Source organism: Rhinolophus sinicus, chromosome 14, assembly GCF_057876585.1.
Source record: "Rhinolophus sinicus isolate RSI-liver-muscle chromosome 14, RSI-T2T, whole genome shotgun sequence".
In the NCBI taxonomy this organism is placed as follows: domain Eukaryota; kingdom Metazoa; phylum Chordata; class Mammalia; order Chiroptera; family Rhinolophidae; genus Rhinolophus; species Rhinolophus sinicus.
Genome location: NC_142514.1, coordinates 164532478 through 164553290, shown reverse-complemented (window position 1 = coordinate 164553290; position 20813 = coordinate 164532478). Strand labels below are relative to the sequence as shown.

The window sequence follows — 20813 nt, the reverse complement described above, 5'->3', positions numbered from 1 at the left end:
GCATCCTGATTTCTGGCTGTAAACCCCTACGATGAGCCAGGACTTGAATACATTATCTTATTTAGTCCTCACATCCTGTAAAATAAGTGTCATTGTCCTTATTATACAGATGAGGAAACTGAAACCCAGAGAAATCACACAGCTAGTAAGAGGAGACAGAATTTGAATCCACATCTGTTTTGGATTCTGTTATAGGAATCTGCAAAAATGCATGTGTCTTTTTCAGATCACATAATAAAAGTCTATATTTACCACAAAACTTCTAAACTGGTGCATTTCTTACTTTATCAAGCTGTCTGAGGATAGCATTGTAAAAACATTTTTTGCACTGTGACCCACAGTAGGAAAGACATATCACATCGTGATCCAGTATATATACATGCGTTTACGTATAGTAATCTTCACAGCTTACTACATGTGAAGATTGCTGATATATTCTAATCTGTTCTCTTTCATGATAAATACTGCTTGCAATTAAACTGATTCATATTTCTCTAAGGCTTTGCAATTGAAATAATTCTGTGTCAATTTAAAACATACACAAGAAAGTGTTTTTCTCCCTTATAGAGAACTTATATATACTCTTTATAGAAAAGGAGAATAAAGGGAAAAACATTACTTATGCTTTTGATCACTGAAAGACAACTACAGTTTATAATTTGATGTATTTCCTTTCAATATATTTTTCTGATGGTATTTATATTGGTATAAATATAGGTTGTTTTTTTAAATTAAAATTTATTGGGGTGACAATGGTTAGTAAAATTACATAGGTTTCAGGTGTACAATTCTGTAATACATTATCTATATATTACATTGTGTGTTCACCACCCAGAGTCAGTTTTCCTTCCATCACCATATATTTGATCCCATTTACCCTCATCTACCACCCCCTCCCTATAGTTTTAACCATGATGCTTATGTAAAAATGCATGTCTTTTTTAATCCTATTTTTTTGAGTTTAGTATTTTTATCAAAGTTATGTGTGCACATAGTGTAAAAAATTAAAAATTGTTTTATAAGGTTTGTTCAGAAAAACAGTAATCTCCCCTGCCATTTCCTCTTCTCCAGAACAACTACTTTAAACTATCTTAGCCGATTCTTTAGACATTTACTTACACGTCTCTAAATAATATGCTTATCATTGCTATTTTTTTATTTTCCAGTTAGACATTCTGTAATGACTTTCCATAAGGGCAGATGAGGATTTAGCTTTTCTTTCATCTTTTGCCGTAACTCTTCCCCCTTAACATATGGTCCATCCTCACCATATAGTTATATCATAATCTCAATTATATAAGTATTTAGAGTTATTGTGTTCGCATCAATGCTTTCACAGCTGAACCATTGGCGTATGCTATGATTATTTTTCTTTAACTATACAACATTCCCCCATTTGTCTTGTTTTTCCCATTGCTGACTTCTTAATGTATTCATTACTAATTCAACCCCAGACTTTTCTCAGATATATGAAACTCTTATTAGTGACTTAAAAACAGTTGGTAATCTGTTAATCTCATCTTGTTGAGGAACTTTTTACTAGAGTTTACTAAACCACTTCAATCTGGACTGGTTGCTCTCTAGGTTTGCTGTACAAGTATCATCTTGGTTTCTCCCTTCACAGTGCCAGGAGTCCTTTTGCTCTCTTGTGTAGGGTCCCCTATGTCCTTCTTCTTTCTTGGAGAAATCCTTAAGTAGGTTCCTGAGAAAGGATGCATTGAAGGTAAATTGTTTTGGACACTGCATGTCTGAAAATACCTTTTACCTTCACACTTGACATGGCTGGGAAAATACCAATTTGGTAATCGTTTTCCCTTAGTTTGAAGGCTTAGCTTCTTTATTCTAGCTTTCATTGTACATATTGAAAACTCTAATGTAATTCTTAGTCCTTTGTATGGAAATTTTTGTTTTCCTTTCTTGAAGCTTACGTAATTCTTTCCATTTTCTGCAACGTTATATTATTTCACCATCATGTGTCTTGGTGCTGGCAGTTAATGAACTCTTTGCAAACTCGTCTTTTTTTAGTTCTGGGAAAATTGGTTTTGAAAATTTTTGATCATTTATTCTCTAGTTTCTCTCTTTGCTCTTCCTCGACTTCTAGGATGCAGTTATTAGACCTGAATTAACCCTCTAATTGTCTAACCTTTTTTCCCCCAATTCTGTGTTTCTTTGGCTTTTTGCTCTTTTTGTAAGTTTTCTTCAATTTTGTCTTCCAACTCTTTCATTGAATTTTTTATTTCTACTATCTTAATTTTTAAAATTGTTTCTGTGAATCTTCCTTTTATGGTAACATCGTCCTTTTTTCATAAATGCAATAGTATATACTCATTTTATAGGTGGGTACAAAAGTAAAGCGTTTTTGGACTGTGAACTTTAAGTCATTATAACTAAGTTCAAACACATGTTATTAATCAAAATAGGAACTGTTACAAACACATTTTGCCAACAAGAAATAAGTTTGTTTATTCCTGTAGTGTAAAAATCCGTGCTTTGGGATTTGACTAACTCTTGGAAAGCATTTTCTGCATCCTGCTGATTATGGAAGTGTTTTCCCTGCAAAACGTTGTTGAGATGCTTGAAGAAGTGGTAATCAGTGGGTGAGAGGTCAGGTGAATGTGACGGATGAGGCAAAACTTCGTAGCCCCAATTCGATCAACTTGCTAAGCATTGGTTGTGCAACGTGCGGTCGGGTGTTGTAGTGGAGAACTGGGCCCTTTCTGTTGACAGATGCCGGCTGCAGGCATTACAGTTTTCAGTGCAACTCATCGATTTGCTGCGCATACTTCTCAGATGTAATGGTTTCACCCGGATTCAGAAAGTTATAGTGGATCAGACCGGCAGCAGATCACCAAACAGTGACCATGACCTTTTTTTGGTGCAAGTTTGGCTTTGGGAAGTGCTTTGGAGCTTCTTCTTGGTCCAGCCACTGAGCTGGCTGTTGCTGGGTGTCATATAAAATCCACTTTTTGTTGCACGTCACAATCTGATCAAGAAATAGTTCGTAGTTGCATGGAATAAGAGAAGACACTTCAAAATGACGATTTAAAAAGAAGTTTGGTTGGCTTATGAGGCACCCACTTACTGAGCTTTTTCACCTTTCCAATTTGCTTCAGATGCCAAACTACCATAGAATGGTTGACGTTAAGTTCTTCAGCAACTTCTTGTGTATTTGTAAGAGGATCAGCTTTGGTGATTGCTTTCAGTTGGTCGTTGTCAACTTCCAATGGCTGGCCACTACGCGCCTCATCTTCAAGGCACTCGTCTCCTGTGCAAAACTTCTTGAACCACCAGAGCACTGTACCTTCATTAGCAGTTCCAGGGCCAAATGCGTTGTTGATGTTGAGTTGTCTCCACTGCTTTACAACCCATTCTGGACTCGAATAAGAAAATCGCTCAAATTTGCTTTTTGTCTAACATCATTTTCATAGTCTAAAATAAATATAAAATAAACAGCAAATAATGTCATTAGCAAAAAACATAAAGCAAGAAATGTGCATTAACGTGATGTATAACATAATCACATTTAAGAATGTATTCCAATATCAAACCGCAAAAACCGTGATTACTTTTGCACCAACCTATAATAAGAATATTAATGATGTTTCTTTTGAAAGACTTCTGTCTGCCCCTGCTTCCTCCAAATTGCTTTTAAAATCTTTTTGTTGTTGGTTTTTTGGTCTCTGTTTTGAAATTAAACACTTTCTCTCGAAAATCTATTGGTCTTTAGCTTTCTGCTCTGTATTTAAGAATGGGGCACCAAAAAAGTAGATTGGAAGCTCGAGATGTATGGGTAGGGCTTGTTTACTGTGCTCTTCATATTAGGGTAATCTGACTGGAACATTTTGTGAGGAAACTCCTGGTGTCCTATTACTTTTATGTCTTTTCTCTTGGCCCCAATTCCCTGGAGAACACACTTCCAGCCTCCTGCTTTGAGTGTTAATGTGCTGTCAGTAGCTGTAGGAGCCCTGTAGAGAAAGAAAGCTGGTGGGGTAGGGGTCTCAACATTTGGTATGGAAACTTTTCAGTATGGTAGCCATCCCCTCTCTTCTCAGCTGTGCCTGTTAATGCCCTATTCTAGAGACCCTGTTTTCTTATCTTCATCATAACCTCTAACTAATCTTCTGTCCAGGTGAGGGAAGGGGAGTCATCTGGCTAACCAGACAGGGAGTCTGTGGGTCTAACCTCTTTTTAATGTAGATTTTTCAAGCAGTCTTTCTGTTTTTGGCCTTACCTTTACCTTCACCTTTATAGGTCTCTGGTATCACCAGACCCTTTGTTTTTGCTGGGGTGAAAAGGAGGGACCAGGGATGGGGTGTGGGGACGTGGGGGTGAGTAATATAAATCAAATTTCTTCTCAGTTTTTCCTGTTACTGGTCTTGCTTTTTCAGGTCTTGTAAATATTACTAGTCCTCACCTCTCTGCCTGCCCCAAAACAAAATTTTTGTTGTTTTTGTTTCATCTCTCATCATCTTTGTCCAAGGTTTACACCTTAGATAGCCCCCTGGCATTTTAGTGGGGCTGAATTAAATACCTGTGTTCCACCCATTCTCTTTAACTGAAAGACTGAGTCCGGTTTTTGTTGTTGTTGATATTTGCTTTTAATAAAACATAACAAATATTTTCTGTTATTATATACTAGACAAACACAATTCTAAGGGGCAATATAATGTGGTGGTTTCGAGTGTAAGTCTGGTCCCCGTCTTCCTCCCGGCTTGCTGCTTGCTGTGCTGGCCTCGCTGTCTCTGCGCCTTGTAGCCATGCCTCACAGAACTGAGGAAATCAAGGATTTCCTGCTCACAGCCAGGCGAAAGGACACCAAATATGTCAAGACCAAGAAAAATAAGAAAAATGTTAATAATAAAAAAAGAAAAAAGAAAGAAAAATAAGGATAATGTGAAGTTTAAAGTTTGATGCCGCAGATACTTTTACATCATAGTCACCACGGACAAAGAAGAAGCAGAGAAACCGAAGCAGTCCCTGCCGCCAGATTTGGCAGTGAAGGAGCCGAAATAAACCAAACATGCTGATCTGAACTATTAAAATTTTAAAAATTCCAAAAAAAAAAAAAAAGAAGTGCAAGTCTGGAACCAGATTACTGGGTTCATATTTTTAGTTCCATCCCTTACTGTGTAACCTTGGGCAAGTTACTTAATCCCTTTATGCCTCAGTTTTTTTCATTTCTGAAATGGAAATACTAATAGTAAATATCTCATTAAGTTGGTTGGAGAACTAAATATAGTGTTAAGAGAGTGTCTTGCATATAGTAAGTGCTCAACAAATATTAGCTATTATTATATTCATTTAAGTGGTAGCATTTATTTCATTTAATACCATGGGTGCCAAAACAATGTATACAAGTGGACACTTTGGTCAATGTTGCTCAAGCAGTAGTTGGCCGTAATCAGAAGTGTCTGGATGCTGATGGTAACCACTCGTAATTGCAGAAGTCAAACGTGACTTGTATTCATCTTCTGTTATCAGTATATATTGAGTATTACCATTTTAATAGTTTTTTGCCTTTCTTAAAATGTGTATACATTTTTTTTGGCACCCTCTGTATTATTACTGGACATTTAGGTTGTTTCCAATATTTCTTGTTTTTACTAGTAATATTTAGTAGTAAACATCTGTTAACATGAATAATTTTCTGTGTTTAAGGATTTTTTCTTTTGAATAGAGTCTTAACAGTGGTGTCAGAGTGTATCTGTATAGTTTAACTCTTGAGATATTCTAAATTGTTTTTCAAAAAGGATTGTTTTCACTTACATTTTTACTAGAACTGTCTGAATGCTGTTTCACCATCCCTTTACTAGTACTAATACTATTTTTTTTTTAAAGAAAAAACCTTTGCTAATTTGATAGGTAAAAATATGTCATTCTAATATACGTTTTTTAGATTACTAGTGTGGCACTTACTTTTAACCTAAAGAAAAAGGCAGTTTATCTTGTATTTTAGCTCATTTAGAGATGTGTGGTAAGCTATTATGGAAAGCTGTTTTTATTGACCCATGTACATTCTTCCTCTTTCCTGATAACAGTACCTGACATTTCCCCATATAATGGTCCTTCTCATTTTCTCAGGCATGTGGTGTTTGTGAGATTAACCTGGATTGACTTCACCTCCAGCTCCAAAGGTTGAGTTGGTTGAACTGTGTTTCCATCAATCCCAAGCTCAGTAGTTGGTTCAGGGGTGGGAAGGTAACCCAAGCAGCAGCAAATAGGTAACCTTAGGACTTTTATTGGGGCACAGAGTCTCTTTTCCTTGCTGGAAGAAGAACCAAGGAAATGTGTAGCCTTGGCAGCTGCTTGCAGCCATTATGGCATTATGAAAGGATAGGCTACTGAGATATCAAGGAGACATAGGCAAAAATTAAAAGAATAGCAATTCAGGTGCTAGTCACATTGCTTGCCTGAAGCCAAACCTAATTCTAGACTTTTAAATTAGACAAGCCAATAATTTTTTTTTAAAGATTTTATTGGGGGAGGGGAACAGGACTTTATTGGGGAACAGTGTGTACTTCTAGGACATTTTTTCAAGTCAAGTTGTCCTTTCAATCTTAGTTGTCGAGGGTGCCATTCAGCTTCAAGTTGTCCTTTCAGTCTTAGTTGTGGAGGGCGCAGCTCAGCTCTAGGTCCAATTGCCGTTGCTAGTTGCAGGGACACAGCCCACCATACTTGCGGGAGTCCAACCAGCTACCTTGGGGTTGAGAGGACGCTCTCCAACCAACTGAGCCATCCAGGAGCTCAGTGGCAGCTCAACTAAAGGTGCTGTGTTCAATTTTAGTTTCAGGGGGCGCTGCCCACCATCCCTTGCGGGACTCGAGGAATTGAACTGGCAACCTTGTGGTTGAGAGCCCACTGGCCCATGTGGGAATCAAACCGGCAACCTTTGGAGTTAGGAGCACGGAGCTCCAACCATGTGAGCCACCGGGCCAACCCCTAAATTTTCTTTTTTTTAAAAAGCCAGTTTGAATTGTGTTTTCTGTGTTTGCAACTGATAGTATCTTACTCACTGAGTTAGCAGAAATGGTTGGAAGAGTGCTTCCTACGTTTTTTCACCTCACATCGTGGCCTATTTGGAAGATGGTAACACAGTATTTGTATGGTGCAGAGGGCCTTGTACTCAGTTACTTTTGACTGATTGCAAAAAGCCCTGGGTATTTTGGCTTTTCAAGGTTGTGCGTGGCTTTTTGTATGACTGAAAGGATTAATGACTCTCAAACCTGTAGCTTATTCGTGGTACGCTGTCCTAGTATACCGGTTGGAAATCTCTGGGCTAGAACAAAATGCTTATGAATTTAAGACCATGGGATTGATTCCCAAATGTTTTGCTTATTTTGCTCTTTCTGTAATACTCCTAATTCTGATCATAAATTTTAAAAATGTACCAAATGGGGAAACACTTAAGTCTTCTTAATTATTTGCACTGGTTCAGATTTTGGGAATATTTGCAAATTTGTGGGTACTTATCATTAATTTTCCCTGATTCTTAACACAGAAGATTCGAGTTGTCACTAAGTTTCTCATTTCCATTATTGATGCCTGATTGCATCTAGTCCTTTAGATCAGCATTTGGTAAATTAAAACAAGGAAACAAAAATATATTTTCCTAGACAGAATTTAAATCTAAATTTCCTATACGTTTAAAAAATATTCAGTGAGTAAGTAAGTACCACATTCTCAGGTTAATTTGTATCTGAGATTCTCACACTTTAAGTGGACTTGTTAAAACAGGATTGTTGGACCCTGTCCCCAGTTCTTTATTTAGTAGATGTGAGTTAGGCCCTAGAATTTGCATTTCTAGCAAATCCGTAGGTGTTGCTGATACCGTTGGTCCTTTGAGAACCACTGATTTATTTCATTACTTTTGTTGTTTGTTTAATACTATTGATTATTAAAGTTAACAGATAAGTAATATGATTTTCTACTGTTAACGTAAGGCTGCATTGTTTCCATATTTGCAGATATTTGGCTAATGATTTTGAACTTTGAGGATTAAAGGAAAGTAGTGTTATATGTAGCAAGAAACAAATACCAGCTCACTAAATAAATGCTCTTTAAAGTGTATTTCTAATAAATGAATAACTTTTTGACATTGACTCCCCATATAAAATAGAAGGAACATTCTGATGGAAATAATTTAGCCTTTAGTAATAAAAATCACAAATAAAAATATAGCAAGCCTCTTAAAGAAGTCACTACCTTAAATCTCTTTTGGGATATAAAAGTAATACATAAGCTCTAGTTAAAGAAATACAGCTTTCTGATAAGATATTAGTAATACTTAAAACACTACCATTATTATATGTAATGTTTTTTTTCCTACTACAGTTGACATTCATACATTCTTTTATGTTAGTTTCAGGTGAACAACATAGTGATTAGACATTTATATGATTTACACAGTGATCCCCCGATTAGTCTAGTACCCACCTGGCACTGTATATAGTTATTACAATATTATTGACTATATTCCCTATGCTGTGCTTTACATCCCCATGACTATTTTGTAACTACCAATTTGTACTTCTTTATCCCTTCACCATTTTCACCAAGCCTCAACCCCCCTCCCATCTGGCAACTATCAGTGTGTTCTCTGTATCTATGAGTTTACCTCTGTTTTGTTTATTTTGTTCTTTAGATTCCACACTTAAGTGAGATCCTATGGTATTTGTCCTTCTCTGTCCTACTTAATTTCACTTAAAAAATACCTTTTAGTTCCATTCAAGTTGTTGCAAATGGTAAGATTTCATTCTTTTAAATGGCTGAGTAATATTCCATTATATATTTGTACCACATCTTCTTTAGTCATTCGTCTATTGATGGACGCTTAGGTTGCTTTCATCTCTTGGCTATTGTGAATAATGCTGCACTGAACACAGGGATGCATATGTCTTTCCAAATTAGTGTTTTGGATTTTTTCAGATAAATTATTCAGAAGTGAAATTGCTGGGTCATAAGGTAGTTCTATTTTTAATTTTTTGAGGAAGATTTAAACTGTTTTCCATAGTGACAGCACCAATTTACAATCCACCAGCAATGCACAAGGGTACCTTTTTCCCCACATCCTCACCAACACTTGTTGTTTGTTGATTTATTGATTATAGCCATAATATGTAGTACTTTTTAAAGTCTCAGTAGTATAGAAAATGAAGTCAGAAATAGTTGTAGATTTTTCCTGTATTCTATTTGCAATTATTTATTAATTTAACTGATTGTCATTGTTAATCCATTTTAAAATGTTTCACTCAACAGTGCCAATCTTTTAAAAAATGAGCCTATTTTTTCTTTTTTTAAATTTTATTTAAACTTGGAATCTTGTTAGATCAGGAAACTGAGTCTCAGAAAAATTAGTCTTTTTTCCCCCCAAGGTTATACAGTTGACAAAGCAATCAAGTTTTTGTTGACAAAGCAGTCAAGTTTTTTCTCAAGTCTAGGCCTCTGACTTTAAGTTCAATTATTATTATTATTTTTTACCATACCATGTAGGAAGTAATACCCTAGAAACCTCAGAAAAGCATTTAAGGATCAAAGGAAAAATATAGGTGAAATTGCTTTGTAATATGGAAGAAGTTGTATAAAAATAAGCTATTCTGTCTGCCAGTTAATTCGTTGTGTACTTAACTTTGTGCCTAGAACTATATTAAATGTTGTGGGGGAATAAGTGAAAGAAGTGTAGAACAGTTCTTACCTTTAAGAAACATTCCATTTGCAGAGGCACATTGAACACACATAGAATAACTGGTGAATTATTGTTAAACTTTGTAGTGTTGAATTTGAGCACTCAGTAGGAATTTGGAGAATGGAGGGGTCAGAGTGGTTTAATGTGCTTAGGGAAGGATTCCTTAATGGGTAGGGGCCTTGAATTGGAGTTAAAAGATGAATGGAATTTAGATAAGAGGGAAGTTAAAAAATTATTCTAGGTACACAGGTGAGAATGAGCATGGATTAGGTAGGAGACAGTACAGAAACTATATAGAGGATACCTTGGTCCTCTGTTGGATATAGAAGATTAAAGTTGAAAAGGAAGATGAAACTATAAAGTTCGGAACCTTTAAAAATTGGGCAGATGCAATTGGGTTTGATTCATAGGATTGATCTTGTGAATGTTTATTAGCTATGTAAATAAAATATGTCATACTGCTGATAGAAATGAAGTTTAAAAGTTTGGCAGAAAAAAAGTACAAATTTTGATTTGTTAAATCTGAGGTGAAAAAAATACAAGTGAGTACTTTTGAAGATTTATTGGGAATCATTCACATGGGAGTCACTAGATCGAACTTTGAAGATAACGTAAGAAAGTAGATCCAGAAAGGTCAAGATCCAGAAAGGTAATCACGTGACTACCTATTAACAGATATGTTATAACAACTGATTCCCGGTCTGTTGCTCTTTGAATGATTACTTATGTGTTTATAGCAGGGGTCACTAATTAAATACCTTCAAGGACTAGGGAAGTAAGGTAAATTCATTTACTATTTAACAGATATTTCTTTAATATCTGATATTACTTAGTCAGGCCCTGTCCTAGGTGCTGAAGACACACCATGGCCAAGACAGGCGAGACTGTGCTGTCACAAAATGTATTCTTTAAAAGAGGAGAAATAATAAGGTTAATAGATAATTAACACATAAGTTGGGTGCTAGTAAGTGCTGTGAAGAAAATAAAGCAGAGTGATGTGCTGAAGAATAATGGGATGCAGTGCATCCTGAAGCGTGAACATTTGAGCTGAGCGAGGCCTGAGAAACATAAAGGAAACTCTGTGTAAATGTGGAGAAAGAACATTCCAGACAGAAGGAACTGCAAGTACATAGGAATACATTTGGCATGTTTTGAACTGAAAGAAGATTTATTCAGTGTCTATTATGTGCCAGATAAAGTGCTAGGCTCTGGGCGATAGAGCAGCGAATAAAACAACACTGGCTCCCAAAGCTGAGTGGCAAATCATCTAGATTTGCATTATCTGGTAGACATTTCTGTTGGTAACTTGAGGTGTTTTATATAAATGAGGAACATTGTAAACATGTAATTATCATTTTGCTTGTTTTATTTTTTCCCCTTAGTCTTTGCCAGACAATATTTAAGGCCTAGAACAAATGTTGTCTTTTCTTTAACACTCTTCTTAAGCCCTGTAGTTAGAATTAATTGCTTTCTTATCTGTATTTTCTATAGGTACTTCATCTAGGCTTCTATCTTAGTGTTATTATCACACCATTGGTTTCTATGTCTATTTTTCCAACCAGGTTGTGAGCTCACATCCTGAAATATTAGCATAGTGTTCTACATATGCTAAGAACCTAATTAAAGTTTCCTTGATCAACTACTATGTGCAATTCATCATGAATTTTTTTGAGGACTAACATTATTCAAAGTGTTGTTCTATGCACAGCAGAGTTTATATAATTAAACAGGAGGTTTTCTTGTCTTTTTTTTTTTTTTAATGGGTAACAATGTGTTTTTTCCAGGACCCATCAGCTCCAAGTCAAGTTGTTGTCCTTCAAGCTATTCAGTCTAATTGTGGAGGGCCAGGAGGTTTGTTTTGAAATCCTGTTTGAGGCTTCTGGTTAAACATGATGAATTGACTACATAAGTTTATTTTTCTCACTTCATTAAAATGTGTAAAAAGGGTGTTAACTCACAGAGTCAAGAGGGAATGGGAGATTATTCAACAGTGGCTGTCAGAAAGCAAATAGAGGAGTGGTGACGGACTTAAAAGTTTGGAAGTACGCTCAGTGCTTGGAAACACCAAATACTCTGAAAGACAGGAATAAGGCTGGGGCATAAAAAGGGAGATTTATTGAAAATCTATGTACAGAATATTTGAACCTTTCCAGGTCTCTTTCTCTACAGAGATGGGAAAGTTATGCTCTGAAGAATATTGAACCATGGTAGTTCTAGTCAGAAGTACACCAGACATACTGGAGGACAGGGATGAGGCATGGATGGGACTGCAAATGAAAATTGAGTAAAATCTACCCACTGAACTGTGAAACCCTTATCCTATCTGTCACGCTTCTATCAGGACATCTCTACATTTATAATAAAAAATGTACCTCCTATTCACCCTTCCATAAGAAGTTACTGGAGTTTACTCTATCGCAATGAGGAAAAAAACAAAAAGAAGTCATAGGAACCAGGAAACAGAAGAAAATGACGGTGGAAAATAGCAGCTAACTAGGCCAGGTTGGAGCAGCAGAATGGAAAGATGTGGGAAAGTGATTAAAATAATTTGGTGTGTTTGAATATTTAGAAAAAATGTTATAGGGACGTCTGGTTAGCTCAGTTGGTTAGAGCGTGGTTCTCATAACAGCAAGATTGCCGGTTTGATCCCTGCATGGGCCACTGTGAGCTGCGCCCTCCACAACTAGATTGAAACAACTACTTGACTTGGAGCTGATGGGTCCTGGAAAAACACACTTAAAATAAATAACAGTTAAAAAAAAATTAAGAAAAAAATAAGTTATATGACTGACATTTTTTTGAGCATTTGGAAAAAGTATGTGGCATGTACAAAGCAAAATTAAAAATGGAAAATTTCTTCTGTATGTACCTCTACTCCCATTTTGATCTGTCACAAATCTTACCATCCTTCAAGGCTGCACTAAAATACATCTTCCTCCAAGGAGTCATTTCTGTCTCACTAATTAGAGTGGTCCTTTCCTTTTGCTGAGCAACCATAATAACATATAAGTATCTTAAAATACATCTTGAATCTGGAGTCATTGTAGATAATTTCCTAACATCACCAGAGAAGATTAAACTAAACCAATTATGGTAAATAGGCAAGCAACTCAACCCTGGCCAAAGAGATCTGAAGGGAAGTATATTCTGATGAGAGGCATCTGACAAAGTTTTCCTTGCTCCTAAGAAAGAGTCACAAGAGGAAATTAGCCCTTGTGCTGGATATTGTTTTGTCTCGTCTTAACACCTGGAATTGCTGAAGCCATCTTAGATCACAAGGGGAGTCAGCTTGAGGGCAGTGAGGATAGCTGAGTAGTGATAAGGAAAGAACCTTGGTCCTTGACAACATTGTTTAGGCACCAATTATATCATACCAGGAGTCTACCCAACCTCTACACTTCCATAATGTAATAAATGCCTCTCTTGTTTAAGCTAGTTTCAGTCAGATATTATATTGTCTGCTGCCAAAAGAATTCTAACTAATTCAATGTACTCCTATATATTTGTGTATCTATTATACCTATGTATATCTATATATGTATAACGTGGTTATTAGGTATACAAGACAACTCTTACATTAGATAACCCCTCAGGGCAGGGTCATGACTTATTTAATTTTCTTTCTTTGCTTTGTTTGGCTAATTTTTTATTTTAAGCAAAGTTAACATTTGCATTTGGTTAAAAAAAATATGGCTGATAAGCACACATCGGAAAACAGCAGCAATCTCCTGGCCTACATCTCCCCATTCCAATGTCCCAGAGTCAGCTATGTTCACTTACTTTGGCTATTTCTTCTCATATTTACCTTTATACAGAGGGTGGCAAAAAAATATATATACATTTTAAGAAAGGAAAGCGGTATTAAAATTGTAATACCCAATATATACTGATAACAAAAGATGAATACAAGTCATGTTTGACTTCTGCAATTACAAGAGGTGCTCAAAGTGGTTACCATCAGCGTGCAGACACTTCTGATTATGGCAAACTACTGCTTGAGCAACGTTGACCAAAGTGTCCACTTGTATACATTGTTTTGGCACCCCTGATATATCTAAATACAGTTGACCCTTGAACAACACAAGGGTTAGGTGTGCTGACCCCTGTGCAGTCAAAAATCCACATATAACTTTTGATTCCCCCAAAACTGAACTACAAATAGTTATCCTTCAGTATCTGCAGGGAATTGGTTCCAGGCTAACCCCCCCCCCCCCCCCCCCCCGCCCAGGACACCAAAATCCACTTATGCTCAAGTCCCCTTTATAAAATAGTGTAGCTCAATACATACAGTTGGCTCTCTGCATCCAAGGACTCCCAATGGCTGGTTGAAGACGGTACAGGTATTCATTGGAAAAAATTGAGTGTTAGCGCAGTTCAAACCCATGTTGTTCAAAGGTCAATTGTAATGTAATTCTGTTTCTTGATGTATACATTTTACTGTATTTTTTATATCTTGTTATACCGTGTTTCCCCAAAAATAAGACCTAGCCAGACCATCAGCTCTAATGCGTCTTTTGGAACAAAAATTAATATAAGACCAGGTATTATATTATATAATATAAGACCGGGTGTTATATTAAAATAAAACTGGGTCTTATATTAATTTTTGCTCCAAAAGACGCATTAGAGCTGATGGTCCAGCTAGGTCTTATTTTTGGGGAAACGTGGTAGTAATTTAGTTCACTTATATTATTCACAATCACCACCACTTTTCCTCCTTCCTCAATCTTCCCAATATACTTAGAGCACAGTTTTGATTGACTCAATGGTCAGTTTACACCAGGGATTCTCAAAGTGCGAAGATTCTTTCAGGGGGTCTGCAAGGTTAAAAATATTTTCATAATATGACTGTTATTTGCCTTCTTCATTTTCATTTTTTTATTAGAGTACAGTGGAATTTTAAACTACATGATATGATATTGCAACAGACTAAATGCAGAAGCATATATGAGAATCCAATTTTCTCCTTTTAAGCCAGACATGAACGAGATTTACAAATAGAAAACAATGCCATTTTTATTGGTACATTTTTTTGTTTAGGAAAACTTTATTTTTTATAAAAATGTTTAATGTTAAGATTTCATGGATTTGATATTTTTATTTGAATTAATAAGTATTTTTAAATTGTCTCAGTTTTAATTTTATAAGCTCTGGATTATACTAATGTCAGATACACAGTTTTTATGTTGTACTATTTTTATACGAGGTATTAAGATTGGGAGAGGCTAAGTGAATGGTGGGTAGGACTCCCTGTACATTTCTTTGCAACTACTTGTGAATTGATCATTATTAAAACGAAAAGTTGAAAAGTTTCTTGCAGCCTAACTCATGCATTTTTCTGGGTTGAGAAAGATATTTAAATGCCTTGGTTTTTAATAAAAGGCAGTTACTCGAGTCCTCCTCTTCCAGTTTTGGTGGGTTTAAAGATTGCGTTGCTATTGGTATTCACATCATTCTTACAAAGTGCTTTATATGAAGGCAAAGTTGAGGAAGCGCAATGTTTATCTCTGCCTTGGTATGAAACAAGTGAAGGGCCAAGCCTTGCCTGCAACGTAAGGAACCCAGACTTTAGGACACTGGGGTTAGGGGCAGAAAATTTAGTCCCTAAAGGCCCTAAGGTAACAGAATAAGCCTCAGTCACAGAGAAACAGTATAATCATTGTTGCTAAGTGTTTTGTGTATCAAGATCAGAATAAAAGTGATGACCAAACTGTTATTCAGTGTTAAACCTGGAGGATTATGGGATACAGGTTGTTATATTTTTATGGTAACATTTGTGGTAACATTTGTACTTGAAAAATGGTAAATGATCTTTTACTGTTAAATCCTTTATATTACAGGAAATAAATGTTAATATGGAGGACGATTTTAAGACTGGATCATCATCTACCTTTGCTCCTCAAAGTTCTTCAGAGACATTGTTTTCTATTCAACTATTAGATTTCAAAACAACTTTACTGGAAGCCTTAGAAGAATTACGTATGAGAAGGGTAAGTGCCTTGTCAAAATGCTTTTTAAATCAGATAATTTGCTTTGTCCAGTTTTTTGGGTTTAAGAAAAAAAAAAGACCTAACAAAATAACTTCTTATTTAGAAAGATGAAATACAGGTCAAATGATGAAGCAAAAGAGAAAAGGATAGATTTAGATTTAGTTGACATCAGGGAATGGTAAAGAAGAATTTATAAACTAAAGCAAAAAATACAACAGAGATTTTTAGATTGTTAAATACTTGATAAATAGGCTAACAGTTATTGAGTGCTTCAGAATTTGTAGATAGCACTGTAGTTAGATACTGTGGCTGATTTAAAAAAAAACTGCTTTTCAGGAGATTACATTTTGTTAAGGTTATGAGATAGGTGCCTATGAAATGATTAAATAATGAAACGACAATATGTGATTAAGTGACAAAATAAATGTATGTAGTAAGTATTCTGAGTTCAAAGAATAAAATATTCTATTTTCAATGTGATAACTGTGAGATTTTTAGAAAGGAGACATCTAGCACAAAATTGTTTAAAGTATGTTTTGTTTCAGCAGGAGATCTATATTGTTCAAAACCCCTTAAAAGCATTTCATTTCTGAGACTAGGTTTAAATTTAGAGAATATGCTGTCAGCTTTCTACAAGATAGATTGGAGTTGGTAAGATTCTAAAGAGAAGACAATAAAGTATAAAGCGATTGTAATAATGATCTGGGGGTGAGGTTACTAGGACTTCTATGTAACCATGAAGATAGAACAGAAGAGACAAAAAGGAGAATCAGTAGAGTTTGGTGACTTCCTGAAAATGAGCTATGAGAAAAAAAAGAGACTTGAAATAACATTTTTATTATGTGAACCTTGTTCTAGGATTTAAAAATATTGAAATTTGTTGTCATAATAAGAAAATTTAATTACCACAATGTTCATCCTATTATAAAGCTACTTATTATCAAAATAACAAAAGTATTTAACAAATAATCTTGCTAAGAAACGGTATCTTGGATAAGAATTAAAACAACTTTTTTTGTAAAATTAGCTTAAAATGATATCTTTTGTAAGTAAAGCAACTTGAGGTAACTGTTTAAAACTTTATATTTCATTTTTTTTATGTTTCAAACATTATATTTTGTCTGTTTATATTTCCAGCTTGAAAAATAAGCTTCCTTTAAAAATCTTTTTAAAAATTTCAAGGTAGCAATAGAAATAGTATTTTTATTATAGTAACCAAATGTAGGAATATATACTACTTTTAATACATTCCTCACTGAAAGGAGAACTTTATTCTTCAAAAGGGGAAAATTTTTCTCTTTTATTGGAAAAAATAGTTATTGATTTTCACATTTACCATAATGGCAACACTTTATCCATATTGCTGGATTTTAGTTTTTTTCCATATTTTATTAGGAAAATTCAAAAAATACATAATAGTTAAAAGAATTTCAGGGTGAACTCCCATAATACCCACTATGATAGGCAGAATATTGGCACCCCAATGGTACCCTAATCCTCAAAACCTGTGACTAACTTACCTTACATCACAAAGGGACTTTGCAAATATGTTAACCTTATGAATTTTGAGATAAGGGATTATGCTGGATTATTCAGGTGGGCTTAGTGTATTCACAAGGGTTCTTATCAGAGGAAGGAAGGATTATCAGAATTGGAGAAAAAGATGTGATGACAGAAGTAGGGGGCATGGTCAGAGAGAGATTTGAAGATGTTATGCTTTGAAGATGGAGAAGGAAGCCATGAGTCAAGGAATGCAGGTGGAAGCTGGAAGAGATAAGCAATTCTCCCTTAGAGACTTCAGAAGGTATATGATCCAGCCAACACTTTGATTTTAGTCCAGGAAGAACATTTCAGACTTTTGACCTCCAGAACTATAATACAATTAAATGTGAATTGTTTTAAGACAATAAATATGTTGTAATTTGTTACAGCAGCATTGGGAATCTAATACACTCATCACCCAGATTCTGTGCTTTATCTCATATTTATCTCTCTATCATTGGTCTTTTTTTTGTGTGTGTGTGTGTGATGCATTTCCATGTAAGTTTGAAATTGTACACTTCAGTATGCATATCATTAACTAGAGTTCAATATTTTTTGTGTATTTTTTTATTAGTTTCACGTGTACAAAACAATGTAATAGTTAGACACTTATCATTTATATCCCTCACACAGTGATAACCCTCCACCCCCAATCTACTACATCTCTGACATCGCATACAGTCGTTACATTTCCACTGTCTCTATTCCTTATGCTGTACTCTACTTGTGAATGTGTGTGTGTGTGTATATATATATATATATATATATATATATATATATGTAAAATTATAGTTAACATTCATTATCATTCAGCTTCAGGTGTACAGCACAGTTATTAGGCATCTACACCGTCCCTGAAGTGGTCTCGCTAATAAGACTTTTGTGTATTTTTCTTTTAATATAAAATGCAGTGAGATGTATAGTTTTTAAACGCACCATTTCATGAGTTTTAACAAATGCCTACAGCCGTGTCACTCAAACCCTCGTTAGGATACAGAACATTACTATTAACCCCAGGAAACTTCTTCGTGTCCTTTCTCACTTATTCCTCATCTTTATCCATCTGGAGGCAACCGTTCTTCTAATCTTTTTCACCATGGGTTACTTTATCTGTGTTCCAGAAATGCATATAAATGGAATCATATCGTATTTTTCTTTTGCATAAGTTTTCTTTTACTGTGGATAATATTTTTGAGATTCATTCATGTTGTTGTACATGTTGTTCCTTTTTTATTGCTGAGTAGTATTCTATTGTATTAATGTAACAGAGTTTGTTCTTTTCATTGATGTACACCTGGGTGGTTTCCAGTTTGCTATTATGAATAAAGCTATTACCGTATGAACATTTTTTAAAAAGGTAGAACTAAAATACTGAAACACAGTTACTAGTAAACCTGGATGGGATTGATTCTTAAGTCCTTGTATTACTTAGGAGGTAAAGATATAGAACAACTAAAGACTTTGTTTAGATATGTAGGCATATTACAATTTCCAGGATAATCAGTAAATGAATAGAAATAGAGGTTGTATCTTCCCAAATAGTAGAAAGAAAATATGCAATTGTAATAAATTGTCTTGGATTTGAAGTTGCAAATATCCTTTATAAAAAGCAATTTTTGGTCTTAGCTGTCTTCTAAACTTTATCCTCATAAAAAAAAAAGTGTTGATGCTATCTTCTGTATGGTATAGTGGTGATGGAAACATTACTCCAAGTTCTGTCAAAACCGATAAAACTGTACATCACAAACAGTGAATTATACTGTATGCAAACTTGATAAAAATTCAGTAAGGATGTTGGAAGAATTCCAGGATGCAATGCAGACCGTAAAAAAATATATAACTGTTTTACCAATGTATGACATCACTTCAGTGAAAGGAGTAAGTGGGAAAAGAGGCTGACTTAAGTAATTTTGGGAAACAGTTTTTGAGTGATAATGTAAGGCTGAAGAGAAAAAGAAAGGTACAATTGGTAAATTTGTTTCTCGTGGGAGTAAGACAAACTGTTTTACAGGTGTGCTAGGGTTGAACAAATAAACTAATTGTAGACAATGAGAGCTAGGTAAAAAATTTTTTCTCTGTAGAGGGAAAAAGTTACAAATAAGCAAGGCGGGAAGGCTAGAATGAGCTCTGTGGTGCTAGATTAGAGTTGGGGATATAAATATGAATTCATGATAAACAGATAGAAAGATACAGAAATTTTATATATTATGTATTATATTAGTATATATATGTACATATATATATATATATATATATATATATATATATATATATATTAATTAGTACACATACATATATGTTCTGGCTCTGCTGAAAGGGCCTAGAAGTAGTGACACTGCAATAGCAGCAACCATATATAGTGCCCAGATCTTGGTTCTAAATATCATTATTTAATAAAAGAAACCATAACTCTTGGAGAAATGGCTTATTCTGGTTGAACATCTTGTAGTGCTGGAAAATAAGGAAGTACTTAGAACAGCATTTCAAAAGGATACAGAAGCAAACCTGAAATAGCTCCCCATGAACAGAACTGGAGCAATTTGAGCAACAAAATAAATAATGATGGTATTGGATTATAACCCAGAGAATAAAATAAATATCCATTATTCCCTACTGATATAAATAAATGAATAAATAAATGGGGGAGATGGGACAAACCTTCTTTATAGAATATTCCAATTAATAAATGTAGGAGGTAGGAGAAAATTGAAAAATTACCCTTAGAACATCACAGTAGTAATTGTTGTAGGAAAGATCCACTGACAAATCCTAAAATTAGTGGGTAAAACTTTGAGAAACAGAATAATTGCACAGTCACACAGTATATTACCCAAATTATTTAGTAAGTTATGGTGGTGGTTCTATATATGTTCACAAATTGTTTGATACTCCTCCCTCCAGGAAGCGGAGTTTAGTTTTGCTCACCTTGATTGTGGACTAAGTTCTAATGACTATGAGATGTGATAAAAAAAATACAGTGAATGTTTAAATTAAAAAAATTATAGTAAAAGACACATTGCCATTAATCCTCCTCAGAATATTCTCCTGGCTTCAAACACACTTATCCCATCATTCTTGCCACTTTCTGAAGCAGTTCTGAAAGTCCTCTTTCATGAGTGTCTTCAGTGGCACTGTCATGGCTGCCTCGATGTCCTGAATTGATTCAAAATGTTTTCCTTTCATGGTCATTTTGACTTTGGGGAAGAGCCAGAAGTCACATGGTGTCAGATCTGGTGAATAAGGTGGATAAGGACACATCGTAATATTTTTATTTGACAGAAATTGCAGTACCAGAAGCGATGTGTGACATGAAGCCTTTCTGTTGTGATCACAAAATACGGTGAATGCTGCTGCCGAGTGCCATCCAATGGAAAGGCAGGGATCTTCAATACGGGAAGCAGCATGCAAACCTTAGTAACTGTGTGACAAGTTTCAACTTGTTTGGTGCAGTCAATCGGGTGTGAGCTACGGTTGAGAGGTGTGTTTTAAAGTGTGCCACAAATCATCCTCCATCATGACAGTGCTGGGTGTCACACATTACTTACCTGGTATGTGGCAATTTCTGTCGAATAAAAACATTTACAATGTGTCCTCATCCA

General features: G+C 35.2%; 1 protein-coding gene and 1 pseudogene across 1 annotated transcript in view; both read left to right on the top strand.

The window, feature by feature from the left end:
• The window catches only part of CCDC73 (coiled-coil domain containing 73), a 256081-nt gene that overhangs the window by 162446 nt on the left and 72822 nt on the right, over window positions 1-20813 (top strand). Inside the window, 1 exon segment of the mRNA XM_019738516.3 lies at window positions 15523-15672. Coding sequence (XP_019594075.3) covers window positions 15538-15672 — 135 coding nt within the window. The 5' untranslated portion in view covers window positions 15523-15537.
• On the top strand, window positions 4758-5013 carry LOC109450801 (large ribosomal subunit protein eL38-like; annotated as a pseudogene).